Source organism: Colias philodice, chromosome 29 (assembly GCF_061535455.1).
Source record: "Colias philodice isolate Cphi_HAF_F1 chromosome 29, ilColPhil1 Martin Lab GWU primary, whole genome shotgun sequence".
Lineage (NCBI taxonomy): Eukaryota > Metazoa > Arthropoda > Insecta > Lepidoptera > Pieridae > Colias > Colias philodice.
The window spans coordinates 705,553-728,948 of NC_143114.1; the positions used below are offsets into that span (position 1 = coordinate 705,553).

The 23,396-nt window shown below is 37.2% G+C and overlaps 1 protein-coding gene across 2 annotated transcripts; it reads right to left on the minus strand.

Annotated features, from left to right (window-relative positions):
• Window positions 1–3,102: 3,102 nt before the first annotated feature.
• LOC149475682 (charged multivesicular body protein 7) lies at window positions 3,103–23,287 on the minus strand. Of its 2 annotated transcripts, XM_089712842.1 has the most exons (12): window positions 22,894–23,287; window positions 19,079–19,298; window positions 18,341–18,512; window positions 17,888–18,054; window positions 16,719–16,855; window positions 16,371–16,458; window positions 15,704–15,848; window positions 14,912–15,037; window positions 10,988–11,122; window positions 10,052–10,187; window positions 5,267–5,398; window positions 3,103–3,733 (listed from the first exon to the last, which is right to left on the minus strand). In XM_089712842.1, the coding sequence occupies exons 1-11, from the start codon at window positions 23,160–23,162 to the stop codon at window positions 5,269–5,271; spliced, it is 1,725 nt and encodes a 574-aa protein (XP_089568968.1). In that variant the 5' UTR covers window positions 23,163–23,287; the 3' UTR covers window positions 3,103–3,733; window positions 5,267–5,268. The 2 variants fall into 2 exon arrangements, with proteins under 2 accessions (XP_089568968.1, XP_089568969.1); XM_089712843.1 differs by lacking the exon at window positions 3,103–3,733 and having other exon boundaries at window positions 5,266–5,398.
• Between the last annotated feature and the right edge of the window lie 109 nt (window positions 23,288–23,396).

Below are 23,396 nucleotides of genomic sequence, written 5' to 3' on the forward strand. Positions count from 1 at the left end.
GGATACCTTCATTATCTAAGTAGGCTGAGATTTTCAGCCAGGCTGACTTATCCCTCACGTAAACGGGGGGAGGGGAAGGCGGCTTGCGGGTAGCGGCGTTGCCCGCGGTCGGGTCTTCGGATGCCTGAGGGGCGGATGCCTGAGGGGCGGATGCCTGAGGGGCGGATGCCTGAGGGGCGGGGGGCGCACGGCTAGGCTCGGCGCGCGAAGAATCGCGAACGGTCGCGTTTCTTTTTAGCGAGCGGGGCAGAGTCTTTTAGCTTGCGTTTCTTTTTATTTCTGACGGTTTCGAAACCGTCGGACGAATCTGAGGATTCCGCCTCCGAAGCTACTGATGACTGAGGAGCGCTCTCGCACTCCATTCCGGTCGGGGCTTCGAACCCCGCTTCGACTGCCACTGGGGACAGCGGTGGGGACTCAGCAAAGTCCCTCTGCGGTTGCGCAACGCACGCGGCAAGGTTTTAGCCCCGGCGGTACTGCATGCTTTAAAGGCGCGCAGTATTCCGGTCGGTCGGTCAGTACTCCGGGTTCTCCCTAACTAAGCCATAAGGGCTTTCACGTCTATGTCCTCCATCGTAGCGGACATCCTAACCTCCTAACTGACGTCCTAGCGTCCCTCCCCGCTTCCGGGCGGGGGGGGGGGGTTGTGTGCCTACACGTGTGTGCGTGAGTGTGGGTGTGTTAGTGTGTTAGTGCATCCCGCTGGTGATAGCGGGGTGAGGTTGTCACTACCTAACAGTCCGCATGGGTCTTGGAGTGGCCCCCTGCGAAAGCGTGACGTGGACCCGTCGAGAGTAGTTTTCGGCCGAGTCCGGGCGCTAGCGAGCAGTTCCAGAATATGATAGAAACGCACTTTAGTATCGACGCGCTAGGAATCTCAATGCGAGTAAAGCCAAGCGAGCTAGACGAACGCGCGGTGCAGGCGTTTGAATCGTCTGTAACGCTGGTGGATACGGCGCAGATAAATCGCCTTGTCAGCGAGCGGTATGACGCGAAGTGTGAGGGCGATGCGCGTTTGTGGTATTTGCCGCACTTTCCGGTGACGAACCCGAATAAACCGGGAAAGACGCGGCAGAACAGGACTAGAAGTCAGTTTTTAAGCTATTGCATAGCTTCTATCGCGGGCCTTGAGCGCGGGGACCGAATCCAGAAATTCCGTTACGAAAAAACCTCACGCTCCCCACTCCGACGGGCGCAGGTGTGGCTTGAAGACATAGCATGCGATGCAATAGCTTTGCCGCGGCAGTCCCCGAGTGACACACGTCTTTTTTTTATATGAAAAGTAAAAACGTAAAAAAAATCCGTAAAAATGGCAATACAACTAAATTGAACTAACAAAACAATTGTTACTAACAAAAATGAGTTTTTATAATTGGTCGAATAAATGAATTATTATTATTTTTAAATTAAACTACACAAATACATTTAAAAATCGACAGAATGAGCATAATTCCCAAAACAAATAATAATAATAAAATTATATATAAGAATGAAGAAGTACGTTTCGATCACTTTACAGCGATCTCCCTGTATTTATGAAAAACGGTAAAAAAGCAAATATATTCTAATGAGCGTGTACAAATTTGAAAATTACTGCCACGAAATAAGGTGCTAATTTCAATGAATGCTTTATACAACAATGTTTTCAGGGTTGTCACCTAAAATTAATATTATACAATAATAAATATCATACAAAAATAAAAATATTACACAATTAAAATAATTGGCACATCACAAATATATCACTACACAAAGTACATTGCTAAAATAACATTAACAAAGAAAACTTAGCACACGCAAGGCCATATTTTATTGCTTGTATTCGCACAAATAACTTTAAAAATTAAGTTAAAAGTATGTTAAGCGCACACAATATGATATATTAAGTAGTTCGGTCAAATTAGACATAAAAATTATAACCAAAAACTAGTTGTCTGGAAGATATCGCCACTAAGCGATAAGACCACCGTTCCCGGAAAGACAAAATTTAGTGGTGATATTGGCCGTCAATAAAATGTATGTGACTCTTAGAGTTTTTTTTATAAATTTCAAGGACAAAAAAAAAAAACTCAAATCTTTTATCTTCTGTAGCACACATTCGATCGATTGGATTTCAAAACTTTATTTGTCAGCGCTTTACAAGAATTGAGCTTTGGAATTATTGTTATTTCAAATATCTAATTTGACCGGGGTATATAATTATTAATTATAAAAAATAGTATAACGCAGACAATTTTTTGAAGTATAAAAAACAATTCGTAGCACTTAATTATATTAATTATTAATAGGCACTTACAACTGGATTCCAGTACTTTTTTTGTTAATTTTCAAATTTTTCCTTAGAAATAATATGATATTTTTTTCGCTAATGATCAAGTTTTAAGACACTAAAATATTCTACATTTAAATTTAATTAGCGCACTACGAGCAGAAGAGACTTGATTTTTAGCGCAGTTTAGGGTTCCGTACCGAAAGGTTGCCTGGCAGAGATGGCTTTGAACCACAAGGCCGCCATTTGTACATTTTGAATGGTTTTGTTTTACTCTTATTTTAATCTGTTTTAAAATAAAGAGTAAATAAATAAGGTTAAAAGGGGACCCTATTACTGAGACCTCATTGTCTGACTGTCTCCAGACTGTATCTCATAAACCATGATAGCTAGAAAGCTCAAATTTTCACAAATTATGTATTTCCGTTGCCGCTATAACAACAAATACTAAAAAAAATATTAAGCGACTCCATAGTACGGAACCCTTCGTGCGCGAGTCCGACTTGCATGGCCAGGTACTGTCGATTTTATAAATAAAATTATTATGTCGATAGTACTTGGAAGGAAAATACGCAGTTTTTGTGCTTATAATGTGTGGTTCAAAATGAAAAACCCCATTTTATTATTGACACAAAAGTCATGTCATAATAATTATTGTTGAACGAAAAGACTATATGTCAGAACTAAACCAAATTGAAATCGGACCTCATGGCAGGTATTAGTAATCTTCTTCTTCTTATATATAAAAATGAATCGCAAAATGTGTTGGTAAGCGCATAACTCGAGAACGGCTGAACCGATTTCGATAATTCTTTTTTTATTATATTCCTTGAAGTACGAGGATGGTTTTTATGTAGAGAAAACGTAAATATGTAACCACGGGCGAAGCCGGGGCGGACCGCTAGTTTTCGAATAAAAAAGTATGTTTTTTTCCTTACATTTATCTTGCAAGTATTCTCATTCTATAAAAACTTTTTTGAAAGTGAATCTTCTAGATTATCACTACATAATATAAAACAAAGTCACTTTCTCTGTCCCTATGTCCCTTTGTATGCTTAAATCTTAACCACGCAACGGATTTTGATGCGGTTTTTTTTTAATAGATAGAATAATTCAAGTAAGTATATAATTTATTAGGTTTTAGGCAAAGCGGGCGAAGCCGCGGGCGTTAAGCTAGTTTATTATAATCTATTAAAATCAAGTTCCTTTTGCTCGTAACGTACTTGTAAAACATATCTACTTTTATACAATAATTTCATCCCCAAAGATACATGGTTAGTTGTACATTTTTTTCTGGATTTTTCCAATTTTTTTCTTCACCTATCTACAATTTAATCTAATTCTAATATTTTTTACGAATATATTTACAAAATTTACCACTACTAAAAATTATTGCTGTTCGACAAAATTATATAACAATTATAACTTGCGCAATCTCGCTATTTAGGACGTGAAGTTTTTTTCCTGGAACAAAACAAAAATAAAAATAAATAATTAAATATTCATAAATTCTCCTATCTTACTAAAGCTCTCCCTCGCACTAATCTCTCTCTCCCACTAAACTCTCTCCCACCAAACTCTCTCACACTAAACTCTCGCGCACTAAACTCTCTCATCACTACTCTCTCGCCACTAAACTCTCCCACCAAACTCTCTCTCCCACTAAACTCTCTCTCACATCAAAATCTCTCTCCCACTAAACTCTCTCTCCCACTAAACTATCTCTCCCACTAATCTCTCTCTCCCACTAATCTCTCTCTCCCGCTAATCTCTCTCTCAAATCAAACTCTCTCTCCCACCAAACTCTCTCTCACACTAAACTCTCACCACTACTCTCTCTCACCACAACTATCTCTCCCACTAAACTCTCTCTCACCACCAAACTCTCTCTCCCACTAAACTCTCTCACATCAAACTCTCTCTCGCACTAAACTCTCTCACCACTACTCTCTCACCACTTAACTCTCCCACCAAAATCTCTCTCCCACTAAACTCTCTCTCACATCAAACTCTCTCTCCCACTACTCTCTCGCCACTAAACTCTCCCACCAAACTCTCTCTCCCACTAAACTCTCTCTCGCCACTAAACTCTCTCTCCCACTAAACTCTCTCTCACCACCAAACTCTCTCTCCCACTAAACTCTCTCACATCAAACTCTCTCTCGTCACTACTCTCTCGCACTAAACTCTCTCACCACAAAACTCTCACCACAACTCTCTCTCACATCAAACTCTCTCTCCCACTAAACTCTCTCTGCCACAAAACTCTCTCCCGCACTAAACTCTCTCTCCCACTAAACTCTCTCTCACATCAAACTCTCTCTCCCACTAAACTCTCTCGTCACTACTCTCTCGCACTAAACTCTCTCACCACTACTCTCTCGCCACTAAACTCTGCCACTAAACTCTCCCACCAAACTCTCTCTCCCACTAAACTCTCTCTCGCCACTAAACTCTCTCTCCCACTAAACTCTCTCCCGCACTAAACTCTCTCTCACATCAAACTCTCTCTCCCACCGAACTCTCTCTCCCACTAAACTCTCTCTCACATCAAACTCTCTCTCCCACTAAACTCTCTCTCACATCAAACTCTCTCTCCCACTAAACTCGCTCTCACTAAACTCTCTCGTCACTACTCTCTCGCACTAAACTCTCTCACCACTACTCTCTCGCCACTAAACTCTGCCACTAAACTCTCCCACCAAACTCTCTCTCCCACTAAACTCTCTCTCCCACTAAACTCTCTCTCCCACCAAAATCTCTCTCACACTAAACTCTCACCACTACTCTCTCCCACTAAACTCTCTCTCCCACTAAACTCTCTCTCACATCAAACTCTCTCTCACTCCCGCTATACTCTCTCTCCCAGTAAAGTCTCTCTCCCACTAAAGTCTCTCTCACATCAAACTCTCTCTCCCACCAAACTCTCTCCCACTAAACTCTCTCTCCCACTAAACTCTCTCTCCCACTAAACTCTCTCTCGAACTAAACTCTCACCACTAGGAGCGGAATCCCCGCAGGTTGTGAAGTCTCTTCTCTATATCGTCGAGATCGTTGGTTTCACTCTTTTTACTCTGCCTCTCTCCGCCCGGCGCGACTACGAAACTCTCCGCTTTCACTGTTTCAGGACTGGAAAAGGATAAAATTATAAGAAAGAAAGAATAATCCTACTAATGTTATAAAGCTGAAGAGTTTGTTTGAACGCGCTAATCTCAGTGTTGCCGCAACAAAATCGTGCGGAACGGAGCGTTGGTACTGCGTCATCGCGGCGTTACGTCGCCGCGCCGTGCGATTGGCCGCGGATGACCCTACCACTGTCCTCTACGACTTCGACTTGCCACGCATGACGCAACCGCCGAGCATGACACTCCCTCGCTAAAATTCATTGTTCCAAACGCACTTTTGTAATTTTGAATATTAAACTTTATACGCGCAAGTTTATTTTTGTCTTCTTTCGCCACCCTAAATCCAGAGACCTACGCTACACGCAGGAACTACTAGTCCAATTTGAAAAATTATTTCGGTGTTAGATAGCTCATTTATCGAGGAAGGCTATAGGCTCATCTATCATCACGCTAAAATCTACAGGAGCGGAGCACTGCGGGTAAAACCGCAAGGCACAGCTAGTGTCATTATGAAAGAAAGAAAATAAAGAAAATAAATTTATTGCCAAAAACACATTATATACAAAATTTATCTTAAAATTAAATGAGGCAAATGGACACAGCCTCCGCAAAATGCTGCACAAAAACAGCACTGATTTACAGGCTGTACCAATGATTGAGATGAGCATAATGCGACTCAGTGCCGCACAATGCCGAATTATGCTGATGCTTAATTGGAACGTGAAACGCACCAGCAGGTTGCGCTAAGTTCAGTGTTGAAAAAAAAATATTCATAGAATTAGCAATAACCTCATTAAGGCTGCAGTCTAGCAAAATTGCGTTTTCAACAAGTTATTTGACAATTTTTTCCCGGCTAATGAAATGATAAACTGAATTTTTTTTTCTTGTTTATCAATTAGTGTTATATACGCAATGCGCGTGAATTTTTTCACATTTATAAAGTTACTTTATTTTACCTTAATCAGGCCTTCAAGATAAGTCTCTTTCTCCCAAAGACATTTCGAGCTAAGTTTGTGCACTCACTACGTTGCAACCGATTACAATTTACAAAATCTGATCAGCATATTATTATCCTTATATAGTCGTTATTAAAAACTGCTGAATACAATTGCCGAAAAACTTATGATTTTCTTAATTAGAACGTTATAAATTCATTAAATTTCCCATTTTTTGCCTTACAAAATCTATTGATAAATACTGCTAAAAGTTATTTTTTCCATTAATTTATTCGAGTTGGTTGAAGACCAATGAGTATTAATCCTTTAAAAAATTTTTTTTTTAAATTTTGATAATTCTTTAAATATTAAAAAAATATTTAAAATAATTAGGAAAAATCCTAGCGAATTTCTTTAGTCGCGCTCCTTGGGCCGGAGCGTTCTGACGTGTGTTCTACGCTCGATTTTCCTTCATACCGAAGTGAAAGTTGCTCTACTTCATTAAATTTAATATTTTTGTTAATTGATTATTTTTATCTTAGTTTTGTGCAAATATTCGTATTTTTAAACATTTGATTTCGATATGGAAAATAAACGAAAAAAATACGCGTGTAACTACTAGAAAAAAAATTATCTTCGAACATAAAGTTAATGAAACCAAATAGATTGCAAAGGTGATTGGCAACAATTTCTTTATTTTACGGGGTGTCAGTAAAGGGATGTATATTTCTTTAAAACTAAAGTAAGCTCATAAATTTTCTTATAATATAATTTTTTTGAAGTTCCAAAAATGTTTATTTTTCGTTTGAGAAATACGAAATATAATATAAACTTGTATTGAGAACTTGAACTTCCCAAGTTCATCCGGGGAAATCCCCATACGGGGAAAATGATTTGTTTACTCCAAAATTGATCCGAGGTGTTTTAATTTTTTCTTCTAGTCATTTTCAACGTAGCGGCATCTTGTTTGATTATTAATTTTGTAACTTAAATACAGGATGTTGGTTTTATATTCTGATCTTACAGACGCGCTGACAAATTTAGTCCGCCATTTCTAGTTTAGTCTACCAACTCTAAGTACCAATATTAAAACGAATGGATTATCATCACATCATCAAAACTCAGATGTAATGGAAGATCACAATAACATAGAAAATTCAGTGGGTGTTGAGAACTAAACAAACAGAAGTAACAGAGACGCGAAGAATAAAAAAAGAGGACGAAAACGATAATTCGTTGATGCTTTCCCTTTTCGACGTATTGTTAGGGTACATCACCAATCTGCAAAAAACAAAACTGATGATTCCCAATTGCTGATTAAAAATGAAAAACAAATAATCGACAACAGTGGTGAAAATTTGCTGATCACAATGAAACATCCTTCAGTGGTAGCAGATTTACTCATTTAAAATGTATCGGTGAACAGCGTAAAGGAGAGGAGGACAGGAAAACATTATGAATGTGGATGGTGGATTGTATACAGGGTGTAATCGATAAGTATGTGCAGGCGATTATGACGTTATTATTGCAGGTATCAAAAAACTTAAAACTGATATCGAAATTACTTTACCTAATGAGCAAAATGACAATAATAACTTTTTAAAAGTATAACGAGAAATATCTAAAAAATTTACTTTATACACTCCCATATCAAAAAGGGAAAATGGGACTAGTAGAAGTTAAATGTCTAATTCCGGCAAAAGACATGAATGCGGAAGATGCGGTTAAAAAAAAATTTAATATTTGAAATACAATGCAAAAAATAACACTTTTGTCATAGATAAGAATCATGACTATTTTTTCCAAATTCAGGGACAACTAAACGTTGCAGAAGCAGAAGTCTGCTTATTTGCTGTTTGGACTGGAGTGAATCATTCGTTAAAAATAGAATATATAAAAAAGTATGTAACGTTTAGGCAAAATAAAATGATGGACCATTATCAAGATTTTACATAAATTGCCTACTGTCAGAATTGATTGATTCGAGACTTCAGCATTCGATGCCATCAAGGACCCATCCTATATCATTCAAGCGATTGAAAAAAAAGAGATAAATCCAGTGCAACCGATAAAGCATCAGAATGCTAGCAAAAGATTTATTAGGTTTATAAATATAAATCTATATATTATACATAATATAATAAATCTGTAGAAGACGCGAAGACTGACATCCGCGCGGACGGAGTCGCGGGCGGAAGCTAGTCAGAAATAAATATCTTTTGTTTTCATTTGCGTATTTTTCTATTTCATAATTTTTTAACACAAACATTACATTTTTTTTATTATATACAAATTTTTGTTTATCCGTTTTATTAGTTAAACTGAACAACTTTCACTAAGAAACTTAGGTCGAAAAAAATGTATAGAGTTATGCATTTTGTATGGAAAGCTTATTTTTTTTTATATTTCGTCCAAATTTCTTTGTAAAAGTTGATCAGTTATATAAACATGAAGTTGAAGATATCAATAGAAAGTATTCGCAAATCTTGTGTACTGATAAAAAAAATCACCCGGTGTAATTTTCACGAAAATTGTTTCAAATTGTCATTTTTGGTACTTATTACGAATATTAAATTATACGAATGATTTAATTTTTAAAAATTAAATCATTCGTATAACACACAGTTATATAAACATGAAGTTGAAGATATCAATAGAAAGTATTCGCAAATCTTGTGTACTGATAAAAAAAATCACCCGGTGTAATTTTCACGAAAATTGTTTCAAATTGTCATTTTTGGTACTTATTACGAATATTAAATTATACGAATGATTTAATTTTTAAAAATTAAGTGGAGCAACTTTCCCTTAGTACATTTGTATTATTTACATATAGGATGACAGGATGCATTTGTTTGCACTACTAGACCAAGCCCTTAATGTGTAAAATAAAGTGGTATACATAATAATTGGTTGAAAAATATTTACGGTTATTTTAAGTAATTTGGATTTTGATTATTTCATTAACATTTTTTTCAATGTTTGTACCTTCATCCATACATACTTTGTATTTATTAAAGTGAAACTTTTATTACATCGCGTCGTCTCAAACTTTTTGGTCTGTGTAGCGCATGTCGCGTGTATCGCGGCTGCCGAGTAGGTATACCTACTCGGCAGCCGACCGACACGCGACATGCGCTACACAAAGCAGTGTTCGGAACCGTTCGAACAGTTTCACTTTTACCGTGGTTTCATAAAACCACACAACATTTTTTTTTTTAACACAATTTGAATTAAATTTGATTATTTCGAAAAAACTACAATGAAACGAAAGCTTTAAAATTTTTTCCAACAATTAATAATTACTAACGATAAATCGATTGCATGCATCAATTCACGCGCATTACTTTTTCTAGTGCTCGATTGTGCGAAGCGTTGCTGTAGTTGGAACATTCAACGTTAAGCATTATGCCGCATAATGCGCTCTAGTGCTGTAATTGGAAAACACGGTGTGTGTCATTGAGGTATTATTACTAGAGAGGGCACCACGAACAAAATCTGTGCGACAAGCGCGGTCGCGGCAGCGCGGGGCGGCTTGTGAGTCATACACTTTGTAGATATTCTGCCTCTTATTACTTATAAATGAAAACCAATCAATGTAACAAAAAAAATTGAGTTTGAGATGATTGACTCTAACTCGTGTTAAAAAAAGTGTAGTAGCGATGTCCTCTTTAGTACGTAGTACATGTAACTCAATGGTGTGTGTGTGTGTAGCCACTCACCCGTCGTGCTGTTCGGCAGCGGCTCGGTCGTGGCTGTTGAACAGCCACACGCCGGCCGCCGCTCGGTGGTCGCGCACTTGGAACTCGGCGCCGTAGTGCCGGGGGGGGGTCGTGAAGTCCACGTTTAGGGGTTGGCCTGGGGGGGGGGTTAAATTTATACTTCACTACATAGTTTAAAATAAAGTCGCTTTCTCTGTCCCTATGTATGCTTAAATCTTTAAAACTACGCAACAGATTTTGATGCGGTTTTTTTTAATAGAGTGATTCAAGAGGAAGGTTTAAGTATATAATTTATTATGTTTTAGACAAAGCGGGCGAAGCCGCGGGCGGAAAGCTAGTGTTATATAAATAAGCGAAATTCATTCACTTTTGCTCGGTAAAATATCACCGTAATACGTCTCGTCTGTTCTTAAAATCAAAATTTTAATTCAAATTATATTAAACTAGAGGTCCGCCCCGGTTTCGCCCGTGGTACATATTTCGCAATAAAAGGTAGCCTATGTCCTTTCTCGGGTATCAAAATATCTCCATACCAAATTTCATGCAATTGGTTCAGTAGTTTAGGCGTGATTGAGTAACAGACAGACAGACAGAGTTACTTTCGCATTTATAATATTAGTATGGATTAGCAATGCCCTGCGGTTTCACCCGCATAGATAGCGATATCGTGACAGTGAAAAGTCTACTATAGGTCGGACTATAGGTTTAATTTTTAATCACATGAAAATGACCTTCACCCCGTCCCGCACTACGCCTGCTCATTGTATTAAACAGTATACCTACTATTTTCTGATGAACAAGATGAAACCCGTTTTCGACCGGTTTCGATAATTCTTTTTTTTTCCTTGAAGTATGAGGATGGTTCTTATGTAGAGAAAACGTAAATATGTACCACGGGCGAAGCCGGGGCGGACCGCTAGTTATATATTTACACACCGGGATGCAGCCGCTCATCTTGTCTCAGCTCGCCATACCCGCGGTCGCTTGTTTCACTTCCCCACTCGCCCCGCGCTGAGCTCCACGGCTCCGTTTGTGATTTGGGGCTCCGCTTGGGACTCACTTTTAGGGCTTCTGGAAAATAAGTATTAACAGGCCTTCAAGAGCTTATTTATACTAAAATGCCAGCAAACTACCAGTGTTAGAGCGTATACGCACTATGCGGGTAGCCGCATTGCGGGTAGCCGTCCGGCTGACCGCAAGCACAATTATGTACAGTCAGAAGCATAAATATATTACCATTTGCAGATTAGCAAAAATATCTGTCATAAGAACGGGTTCAATAATATCTGTCTGCCCGTATACAGCAAAAATATCTGACATTATTAGGCAGCATAATAAAGTGGCATCAAAATTATATGACGAAAATGTAGAGCAAATAATTGTGACAACCTCTCGAAGCATAAATATGTGACGTCACCTAGGAGGCAATAATATCTGACACAATTTTATATTTCTGTATTGTAAAATATAATTGATTCCTCACAAAAAGCATAAATATGTGACACTAGCTTTCCGCCCACGGCTTCGCCTGCGTTTTCACAGAAATACCACATAGTTCCCGTTCCCATGGGAATTTTGGGATAAAACCTATCCTATGTGTTAACCCAAGTTACCCTTTATATGTCTGCTAAATTTCATTGTAATCGGTTCAGTAGTATTTGCGTGAAAGAGTAACAAACACACACATACACATCTTCTCAAACTTTCGCATTTATAATACTAGATTAGTAGGATAGGAAGTAGGATTATAGTAGGACTAGTAGGATAAGATAGGATAGGATTTTAAAAAGGCCAAACGTTTTTTTATTGAATTAGTGTTTTGTATTTTGCTGGGGTAAGAATATGAACAAAAGACACATTATATTTTGTAAATATTTTTTATTTAAATGAAATTACGATAATATGATAACTTGCCATAATTTTCGATACTCAATAAAATAATAGCAATATTATAGGTAAATGAAAATGAATAACGGAGGAATCGTGTCAAACGCCGCTAACGTCAAATATAACAAAACAATTTCTAAATAATACACGAAGGTCAAATAAAATAGATCTACCCAAGTGGGTACAAAATTAAAGTATTCATAAATCATAAGTAGGTATATGAATACTTTAATTTTGTCATGATATGATATCCTTCTAATATTATAAATGCGAAAGTTCGTATCATGTAAGGATGTTTGTTACTCTTTCATTAGTATACGTACTATATTATTATTAGTCTGTGTCTTTCATACAAATAAAAGACAAAAAAATGGAATTTGGCACACACATAGAAGGTAACTTGGATTAACGCTTATGAGAGCTTTTATCCTGGAAATCCCACAGGAACGGAAACTATGCGTGTTTTTCTTTGAAAACGCGGGCGCAGCCGCGGGTGTTAAGCTAGTAGGGTATAATATCTAGACATACAATATGTAGTATACAACGACGGCACATATTGATTAATATGGTAATCATGTTTTAAAACAACGTAGTTAAAATAAAATTTATTTATTTTATATTAATTCAATATTAAATTGAAAATAAAATTGTGTCAGATATTATTGCCACCTAGTTGGTGTCACATATTTATGCTTTGTGTGAGGAATCGATGCAAAATACAGAAATATGAAATTGTGTCAGATATTATTGCTTCCTAGTTGATGTCACATATTTATGCTTTTTGTGTGGAATCAACGCAAAATACAGAAATATAAAATTGTGTCAGATATTATTGCCACCTAGTTGGTGTCACATATTTATGCTTTGTATGAGGAATCGAAGCAAAATACAGAAATATGAAATTGTGTCAGATATTATTGCTTCCTAGTTGATGTCACATATTTATGCTTTTTGTGAGGAATCGATGCAAAATACAGAAATATGAAATTGTGTCAGATATTATTGCCACCTAGTTGGTGTCACATATTTATGCTTTGTGTGAGGAATCGATGCAAAATACAGAAATATGAAATTGTGTCAGATATTATTGCTTCCTAGTTGATGTCACATATTTATGCTTTTTGTGAGGAATCGATGCAAAATACAGAAATATGAAATTGCGTCAGATATTATTGCCACCTAGTTGATGTCACATATTTATGCCGTGAACGGGAACTATGCGGTATTTCTGTGAAAACGCAGGCGAAGCCGCGGGCGGAAAGCTAGTGTCACATATTTATGCTTTTTGTGAGGAATCAATTAAATTTTACAACTAGCTTTCCGCCCGCGGCTTCGCCCGCGTTTTCAAAGAAAAACCCGTTCCCGTAGGATTTCCGGGATAAAACCTATCCTATGTCCTTTCTCGAGTATCAAAATATCTCTATACCAAATTTCATGCAAATTGGTTCAGTAGTTAAGGCGTGATTGAGTAACAGACAGACAGACAGAGTTACTTTCGCATTTATAATATTAGTATGGATACAGAAATATAAAATTGTGTCAGATATTATTGCCTCCTAGGTGACGTCACATATTTATGCTTCGAGAGGTTGTCACAATTATTTGCTCTACATTTTCGTCATATAATTTTGATGCCACTTTATTATGCTGCCTAATAATGTCAGATATTTTTGCTGTATACGGGCAGACAGATATTATTGAATTTGTTCTAGTGACAGATATTTTTGCACATCGCCCCCTAGGCATATATTATTGCTCGTGACTGTACGTAATATTCATTTCTATGCGCACTGCGATGCGGCTACCGCAGACCGCACAGTGCGCATAGAAATGAATATTACGTACATAATTGTGCTTGCGGTCAGCCGGACGGCTACCCGCAATGCGGCTACCCGCATAGTGCGTATACGCTCTTATTATTAAGGATAATTGTTAGGATTTATTTCCTTTCTTTCTTTCATTCTGTTACAGGTATGAATAATCTATATTTTAAATGAACCTATACAAATATTATAATGCTGAAGAGTTTCTTTGTTTGTTTGAACGCGCTAATCTCGGGAACTACTGATCTGATTTGAAAAATTCTTTCGGTGTTAGATAGCCCATTTATCGAGGACGGCTATCCATACTAATATTATAAATGCGAAAGTAGCTCTGTCTGTCTGTCTGTTACTCAATCACGCCTGAATTACTGAACCAATTTGCATGAAATTTGGTATAGAGATATTTTAATACCCGAGAAAGGACATAGGATAGGTTTTATCCCGGAAATCCTACGGGAACGGGTTTTTCTCTGAAAACGCGGGCGAAGCCGCGAGCGGAAAGCTAGTCGTAGGCTATACATATATCATTACGCTAAGACGAACAGGGGAGCACTGCGGGTGAAACCGCGGGGCACAGCTAGTGTATTATATACCATCATATAGCGGCATTCGTCGGTTTTACGTGCGCCCATAGATGTTTCACATCAAAAAAATCGATCATGATGCGTTGAGTTTGAGTTGAGAACAATCCAAAGCCGCATCTAACAAAAGTTTACTTAAATAAATATTTGAGTGTCGGTGTGAGTTTTAATTAGCGCCAGTAGAATGTCTAGGTTTTGACGTGACAACGTCTTATAATTCGATAGAGCCGGCTGCACGGCGCACGCACGAAAAAACATGACTCATGTGGCGTTACCTCGCTCTGAGGCGTTATGTAAGGCTTGAAGTGCAAGCGAGAGCGCGGAACGAGCGACAAAGAAGCACAATCGGACGTTGTCACGTTCAACTATCGTCAGGAAACCGACTTTACAGACAACCAATTTTTTAGTTAAGTTTAAGTGTCAATTTGAGTTTAGGTATAAGTTTGACTGTGAGTTTGAGTGAAGGTATAAGTTTTACCTTGTGTTGTATTAAGTTATTATTATTTAGTTCAGTTATTATATTATAATATACACTCAATATTTGAGTTAGAGTTCCAACTCAAACTCACCTGCCCTCCCAGTGTCCTCCCCGAGCCGGTCGAGGTCTGCCAACATCCTCTCTTCGCCGTCGAACACGAACTCCCTCTCGGACTCCTTGCGGGGAGTCCGTGTGGGGGGAGATGGGAGTTTCACGTCTGTTACAACAAATATATTTATTAAAAATTAATGGATTTAAAAATTCATCTTATTATTTATTCTGACACTTCAAATGCTTTACAATGCGTGTTAAGCATTTGAAATGTTAATTTAATGCGTGTTAAAGTAAATTTCAATGCCTCCGGTTTCAATCGAAAGAACATTATCATTAATACATTAACACGCCTATTAAAAGCACGCCAAATAATGTTGTATAAAACATCCATTTTAATTAACAAGTATATTCAATCTATTGTATCACTCTTTAAAAAACTCTGCCTGATGCCTAATACCCTACCTGCATTGGTAGTTTTGCTTCAGACACTTTTGAGCGATATTGTCTGTCTAATTGTTTATTGTACTTCAATGCATTAACAATTTTTATTGGAACGAAGTTCCTTATCGCTTGTTACGAAAGAGGCTAGAAGGAATTAAGACCAAAACTTATAATGACACTTTATGCTTTAGTTTTAAGCTTTGCAGAGTGCGCGTATTTCTCTGCCATAGAAGTATTTTCTTTTTTTTTTGAAGTTAAACTTCTTTAGGCGCGTTGAGAGTAAAATTTCAAGGTCACGTCATGGAGTGAAACGACGATTTTGGTATCTTTGAATTTTGGCAAAGTAGTTACACTTCTGACACTCTTTTCCTTATTATATAACAATTACCTTCATTCCCAGTCTGTTTCTGCGGAGTACCCCCCCCACCCGGTCCTGACATCAACTCGTTGAGCTCTTGTTCCAATTCGGCAATATCTATGTCATCTATCGTGCCACCTAACGCCTTTTCGACCTCGTTGTATGTGTCCATCACCTGGGAATGAGATATAATTTGATATTTAGTTTTATAGCATTCAAACGTTTTATGAATCTATATTTATAAAAATGAAACCCGTTTTCCTTGGTCACGGCCGCGGCATCACACGTGAACGGGTTGACCGATTTCGATAATATTTTGTGCAGAAATACATTTTAAATAATGGTTGCTGCTTTGCTGACGGGGACTCCTTTTTGCCACCATTGCTATCTTTTTTTTTCTGTTTTTCGTATTATATTACTAAGATTTATATTTTTTTACATGGTGGCAAATAAAACGATTTCTATTTTTATTTTTCTCTAGCGGACCGCCCCGGCTTCGCCCGTGGTACATGTTTACGTTTTCTTTCATAAGAACCATCCTCATACTTCAAGGAATATTATAAAAAAAGGAAATCTTGGTGCACCCGTTCACGCGTGAAGTCGTGACTACTGCATAGTATTGTACTGTATTGTATTGTATTGTATTGTATTGTATTGTATTGTATTGTACTATATTGTATTGTATTGTACTGCTCACCTCCTTTAGATCGTCCATAGTGTCGTGCACGAGGTCCTCCTCCAAGCCCGCGCCTTTCATTGTACTCTTCATTGCTTGAGCGCTTGTCCTGAAATCATTTCATTGGTAGATTAATATTTTAAAGCTTTTTAACAAATACATCTATTAACCTCTCAACCACCGAGCGGCCAGATCCGACCGCGACACAATAGATTTTCTATTGTGTCTGTGATTCCGGGGCCTGATGGATTAAAAAAAACCGCATCAAAATCCGTTGTTTTAAAGATTTAAGCATACAAAGGGACATAGGGACAGAGAAAGCGACTTTGTTTTATACTATGCAGTATAGTATGTAGTAAAGGCGCTCACCGGTAAGTATCAACAACAGCGCTGTTAACCTCCGAGTCCCTCGCCTGCTGCAGCAGCTGCCGAACGTTCTCGAGCGCTGACTCGCAGCGCTGTAAGCGCAGCTGGGCCTTGTGCTTGCGACGGAGATGGTTCTTGGCCTGAGGGTGACATAATAATGTGAAAAAAAAAACAAAAATCGTTTATAAAAAAAATTTTCAAAATCCGTTCATAAACAACGAAGTTATCTGCGAACACACATAAAAAAATACATATACATACATATATACGGTCGAATTGAGAACCTCCTCCTTTTTTTGAAGTCAAAACATAAAAAAATTGGCAGACTTATAAGTCACTTGAAAAAACTAATGCATTTTAGGAGAATATATTCAATTATATCATGTACTTAAATGTTATTGGCTAGCATGTGTAATGTGTATGTCCATTCATTATGTGCGTGTGTTTGTAACTGAACTGCTAAACAGCTAGGCCGATTTAAGAAAATTTCTTGAAAATAATTGAGATTTACAATAAAAAATGCGAGCAAAGCTGCGATTGGAAGCTAGTATTTCAATATTAAATTACTTTTAACAATTCAAAAGTACTGAAGAAGTTTGAGTTTGAGTTGACTCACAGCAAGATATCCAGTCTTGTTTGGTTCTTGTTAATATTAGTTAATATTACAATACAATACTCACAGCGAGCTTATTCCCCAACTTGAGAGCGGCTCTCACATTGTTGTCAGTCGTCTCTACTTCCCGGGCCAGTCTACTTGCGTCTGTATCTAGTCTCCTCTCGGTAAAGTTCCACTCTTTTCTTTGGTTCTTGTTAATATTAGTTAATATTACAATACAATACTCACAGCGAGCTTATTCCCCAACTTGAGAGCAGCTCTCACATCGTTGTCAGTCGTCTCTACTTCCCGGGCCAGTCTACTTGCGTCTGTATCTAGTCTCCTCTCGGTAAAGTTCCACTCTTTTCTTTGGTTCTTGTTAATATTAGTTCATATTACAATACAATACTCACAGCGAGCTTATTCCCCAACTTGAGAGCGGCTCTCACATCGTTGTCAGTCGTCTCTACTTCCCGGGCCAGTCTACTTGCGTCTGTATCTAGTCTCCTCTCGGTAAAGTTCCACTCTTTTCTTTGGTTCTTGTTAATATTAGTTCATATTACAATACAATACTCACAGCGAGCTTATTCCCCAACTTGAGAGCGGCTCTCACATCGTTGTCAGTCGTCTCCACTTCCCGGGCCAGTCTACTTGCGTCTGTGTCCAGTCTCCTTTCAGCGGAGACGAGTTTCACGAGCGCGTGGTCCATTTCCGTGATCGGATCCGCTTTTTTGTTTGGTTCCGCTAGAAAATTGAGGGTGTTTTGTTATTGTTTGGTTGTGAAATAAAGAAGGAAAAAAATTGCGACTGTCTAAGGGAAACGTATCAAACATTTTCGTAAAAACGTAGGCTGCATTCTATCATTATAATCATTGAAATAAGGTTGCATATATTGGTTGAGATGGCTGTTGAGTCACATAAAACGCGACGGGATCACGCGTGATCGAAGTTTTTTCTATTTTTTTTAAATTTATAATCATAAAGCATTTCAATGCTTTAAAAAAAACGATATATCAAATATAGAATATACCCAATTTAACAACATCATCCTGTTTGACAGCGGCCCCCTGAGCGACCAGATAACCGAGCAGTATCTCAAAAGTCTCTCTATTTGTGTGCCCGGAGGCTCTCATCAGATCGTCGATGGTGCCCACGCGTTCTGCGCCGGGAGGGAAGTTGTTGAGGAGATGGGTCGCTTGCTCCTGGGAAATATATATAGAGAAAGATTAGATAAAAATTATTTTATATAGCACAATTATAAGCGGCAAGAGCTTTAGATGTGTGTTTGGAAATGATAAAATTAATTTTATTTAGGATTTATTTAACAGATTTCGTATGTTATGTTTTGCTTAGTTATCATTGTAAATTAAAATTTATGTTTATTTATATAATTTTATGAACAGATTGGCGTGAAGGACGCGGTTTCGAATCCCGCCTCGTGATCGAATTTTGTTCTATTCTTTATAAATTTATAAGTACTTGAATGCCATAAACCAAAAAATATCAAATTCAGTATACAATAATGTTCGACTGGGCTGCAGACATGAGACGGTGTATAATAAATCATGCTTAAACGTAAATATTCACTAGCGGTCCGCCCCGGCTTCGCCCGTGGTACATATTTCGCAATAAAAGGTAGCCTATGTTCTTTCTCAGGGTCTAAAGATTATCTGTGCCAAATTTCATCAAAATCGGTCCAGTTATGAAAACCATACATACATACATTCAAACCTTTCCTCTTTATAATATTAGTATAGATAACGCATACCTTAACAGCACTCTCTACAACGAACCGCTGCGTCGCATCTATATTAGACTTCGGCAGGCCATCATTATCGACCGCCTGCCTCGCGGGCAACAGTGACGTCACAGCTGTGAGGGCGATCGCCGCCGGTTTGAACGCGAGCTTGGCGCCCCACCACATCCAGCCTTCTGGGCCGTTGTGCAAGATCTGTTGGTACTTGGAAATGGGGCAGAGGTCGCCGTTCCTAAAATGGATAATTGACACTAACTTTTTTGATAAAAAAAATGTGTGCGTGTACTAGTGTACACACGTAAGAAGTGAAACTTCATTATGACCTTATTTTTCAAAAAATAATTTTTCAAAAACTATATGCAACTTTACAGAAATACGTCGAATCATGCGTGGTAGGGATAAGAAAAAGATGGCGCGTAACGAAAAATGTTACACTAAATTTTTTTCCAACCCCGATAAAGAAGTTTCACTTCAATTATTAATGAACTAGATTTCCACCCGCGGCTTCGCCCGCGTTTTCAAAGGAAAACCCGCATAGTTCCTGTTCCCGTGGGATTTCCGGGATAAAACCTATCCTATGTGTTAATCCAAGTTACCCTCTATATGTGTGCTAAATTTCATTGTAATCGATTCAGAAGTTTTTACGTGAAAGAGTAACAAACATCCATACATCCATACATCCATACATCCATACAAACTTTCGCCTTTATAATAGTACTAGCGGTCCGCCCCGGCTTCGCCCGTGGTACATGTTTACGTTTTCTCTACATAAGAACCATCCTCGTACTTCAAGGAATATAATAAAAAAAGAATTATCGAAATCGGTTCAGCCGTTCTCGAGTTATGCGCTTACCAACACATTTTGCGATTCATTTTTATATATAAGATTAAGATATTAAGATAGACAAAATTCGATAACAAGGTGGGATTCAAACTCGAGTACATTTTTTTGATAAATGTTGTAGACAAGATTTATCAAAGTAATATACTAAGTATTGAAACGGTCAACAGAAAATTCCGCAATGTTTTAATATGTTATCTCTTATGGATATCCCACAAATCGCAAACCTTCATCGACTTAATAGTTTAGACCATAGAAATCTAAATAACAAGACACTAGAAGTCGTAAGCACGCGTGACCTTGTCGCCACTCAGGTGACTATCAAGCCACCAGTGCTTTCGTCGCTGTTCAGTTGCTCTTGAGACATGCGTGTGTAAACATGGTGTGTTTCAGCATTTCCCATTGCGGAAATTCTTCCACAAGTTGTAATTATACTAATATAGGAATAACATTTCATCGGTTAATTTTTTTTTTAGAATAAATGCTGTTTATCCATAAAATTAAAGAATATCTTCAAGTAATACGAATGTCACAATAGAAATCAAAATAACAATGAATGACACTGTCGACCGATCACATTTAACATAAATTTCAACCTTATTTGTATGTGTTTGGGTTCGTTATATCTATTGAAAATTAAGGGTGCGTATAAAGCAAAATTACCAATCTTCTATTAGATGATACGTGTAATATTCAAGACCAAATCTAAAAAATAAAATATATATCAAACTAGATGATATGTTCAACGATTCTGTTCAATCAAAAACATAAAATATTAAAATTGACTCGATAAAAAAAAATCACCAAGTTAGCTCTAATTTTCACACTTTTACGTTTTCTACTTGACATGGTAATACTTATTATGATTTTTTTTTCATAAACAATTATATTAAAACACTAGCGGTCCGCCCCGGCTTCGCCCGTGGTACATATTTACGTATTCTCTACATAAAAACCGTCCTCGTACTTCAAGGAATATAATAAAAAAAGAATTATCGAAATCGGTTCAGCCGTTCTCGAGTTATGCGCTTACCAACACATTTTGCGATTCATTTTTATATATAAGATTTGCAAGATATTTGTCAGAGCATTTTGTGTAATTACTTTTAGTTTTGGTTTTATCTGCGATAAACCACTTTTATCGTGACAAAACCAGTGATCGTGACAAAAAAAGTGGTTTATCGCAGATAAAACCAAAACTAAAAGTAATTACACAAAATGCTCTGACAAATATCTTGCAAATGTTTTAATATAATTGTTTATGAAAAAAAAATCATAATAAGTATTACCATGTCAAGTAGAAAACGTAAAAATGTGAAAATTAGAGCTAACTTGGTGATTTTTTTTTATCGAGTCAATTTTAATATTTTATGTTTTTGATTGAACAGAATCGTTGAACATATCATCTAGTTTGATATATATTTTATTTTTTAGATTTGGTCTTGAATATTACACGTATCATCTAATAGAAGATTGGTAATTTTGCTTTATACGCACCCTTAACACCCTTTGTTATAGAAAATCCGAATTTTTTCGTATTTGTATTTTTCTGAGCAAAAAGAAACAAAACATCTCATCTACATAGGGATGTTATTCTAAAGTTAACCATAGAATCGTGCATTAGGGTACATATTAAAATGCTGAATTTATTTTTTAAGTTAGTTTTCAATGTAATGATGCTGTCCAATAAAAGGCATAGTTTACTTGTGTGTACTGTTTAACTATCGGTATAATTGTGTTGATTATGGTGACAGTGGTTTTCATACTAAGTAATTAAAACAAAAGCAGTTCTACTGTCTTGTTATTTAGATTTCTATGGTTGAGACATAAATATCAAAATTACCAAATATGAATAGTAATTTGTTGTTGTAGTGTGCATCTCAACATTCATATTATGGTTGGGCCTATTCAAATTATAAAAATTATTAAGTTCATTAGTGAGTAAGACCTCATTCGCACGAGAGTTAAAAAAGCGTTGCGTTAAAACCCGGCGTTGGCGCTTTTTAAACGTTCTCTCTGTGGTTGTTCATACTAACGCTTTAAAATCACTCATGTCTCGTCTCTGGCTTCAGTAAGACGTGGAAATGGTTTCTGCTAAAATAATTACGTAATGTCAGTTGCGTAATATCTTTATGATATTTATATTATTATATTTGCTTAGAATTCCTCGGAAAGTTTGTTCTTAATAAACCACTTGTAGGTACCTACTTAGGTATTTGTTCAAACTCGTCATCGATAAACATGTTACTTAAAGGAATATGATAAAAATACCTACTGTTTTAATTTTTATATGTTAGGTATATTTGAAAGAAAGAAAGAAGGAAAGATTGGCACTAGCGATTTGTGTTATTAAAAGACGAAAAAGAAAACAAAAGGCATTCTGGGTACATCCTCTGAATGAACAGAGATACTTAAAAGGGCAGTTTGTGACACTGTACGAAGAGTTAAGGCAATACCCCGGAATTTTTTTAATTATTTTCAAATGTCTATAACGATTTTGAATACAGGAACGGACGAGACTCCACATCTATAATTAATAGTTCGGGATCAACAATCCACGACATCGTATCGATTTTCTGATGATTATAAGCACAACAAACACGTGCTACCGCTGAGCGAGCGTGCGGCATACTGAACGCAGCGCCGGCGCTTTTTTAGCGCTCGTCTGAATAATAGTAAGAAGTTTCCTATGGTCTATTTTATTTAACGCCCAACGCCGAGCGTTGAAAATAGAACACTGCGCGATAAAAAAGCGTCGCGCTTTAAAAGCGCTGACGTGTGAACATATACTTGGGAATGCATTTGTTCTATTTGGACGCTTTTTTAACGGACGTTAAAAAAGCTCTCGTGTGAATGAGGTCTAAGAGTAAGACAAAGGACTACAAAGGAAACTATCATTATTCAAATTAAGAAAGAAATAATTTAACTTTGAACTGAATATTAAATAATGATTAATCTAATACAAATATAATGCAAATATATTCACCTGTACATTTCCTCCACTACAATATCAATACATGCCGCAGTGCGACCTTTACGCTGGAACGTGAATTTCAAATCCGACGCAGATATAATGGGATCGTTCTTATATTTACACCACTGCCTCGCTATATCGGACCAGAATTTCATCTTCATATCCCAAGACTCGGGATTCGCAGACTTTAATCGGAAGGGTGCAAAAAGGGCATTCATTCGCACATCGTCCGACCAACACTGTGGAAGTTTATCTTCAGGGATTCCACTATTCAGGCCCATGTTAAGGTTTTTTGACTTCTCAATAAAAATCTTTTGATCGAGGTCTACGATACAACAATTTATAAATATATGTCGGTAATAAAACGCACGACACTTGAAATTATTGCAAAGTGAAATATTTTGACAATTATGAATTATCCAACGACAATTCTGGCAAATGACAATTGACAACAAAAAAGATTGACATTTTATGATAATAATTGACAATATTTTTATTTTCTAATATATTTTTTA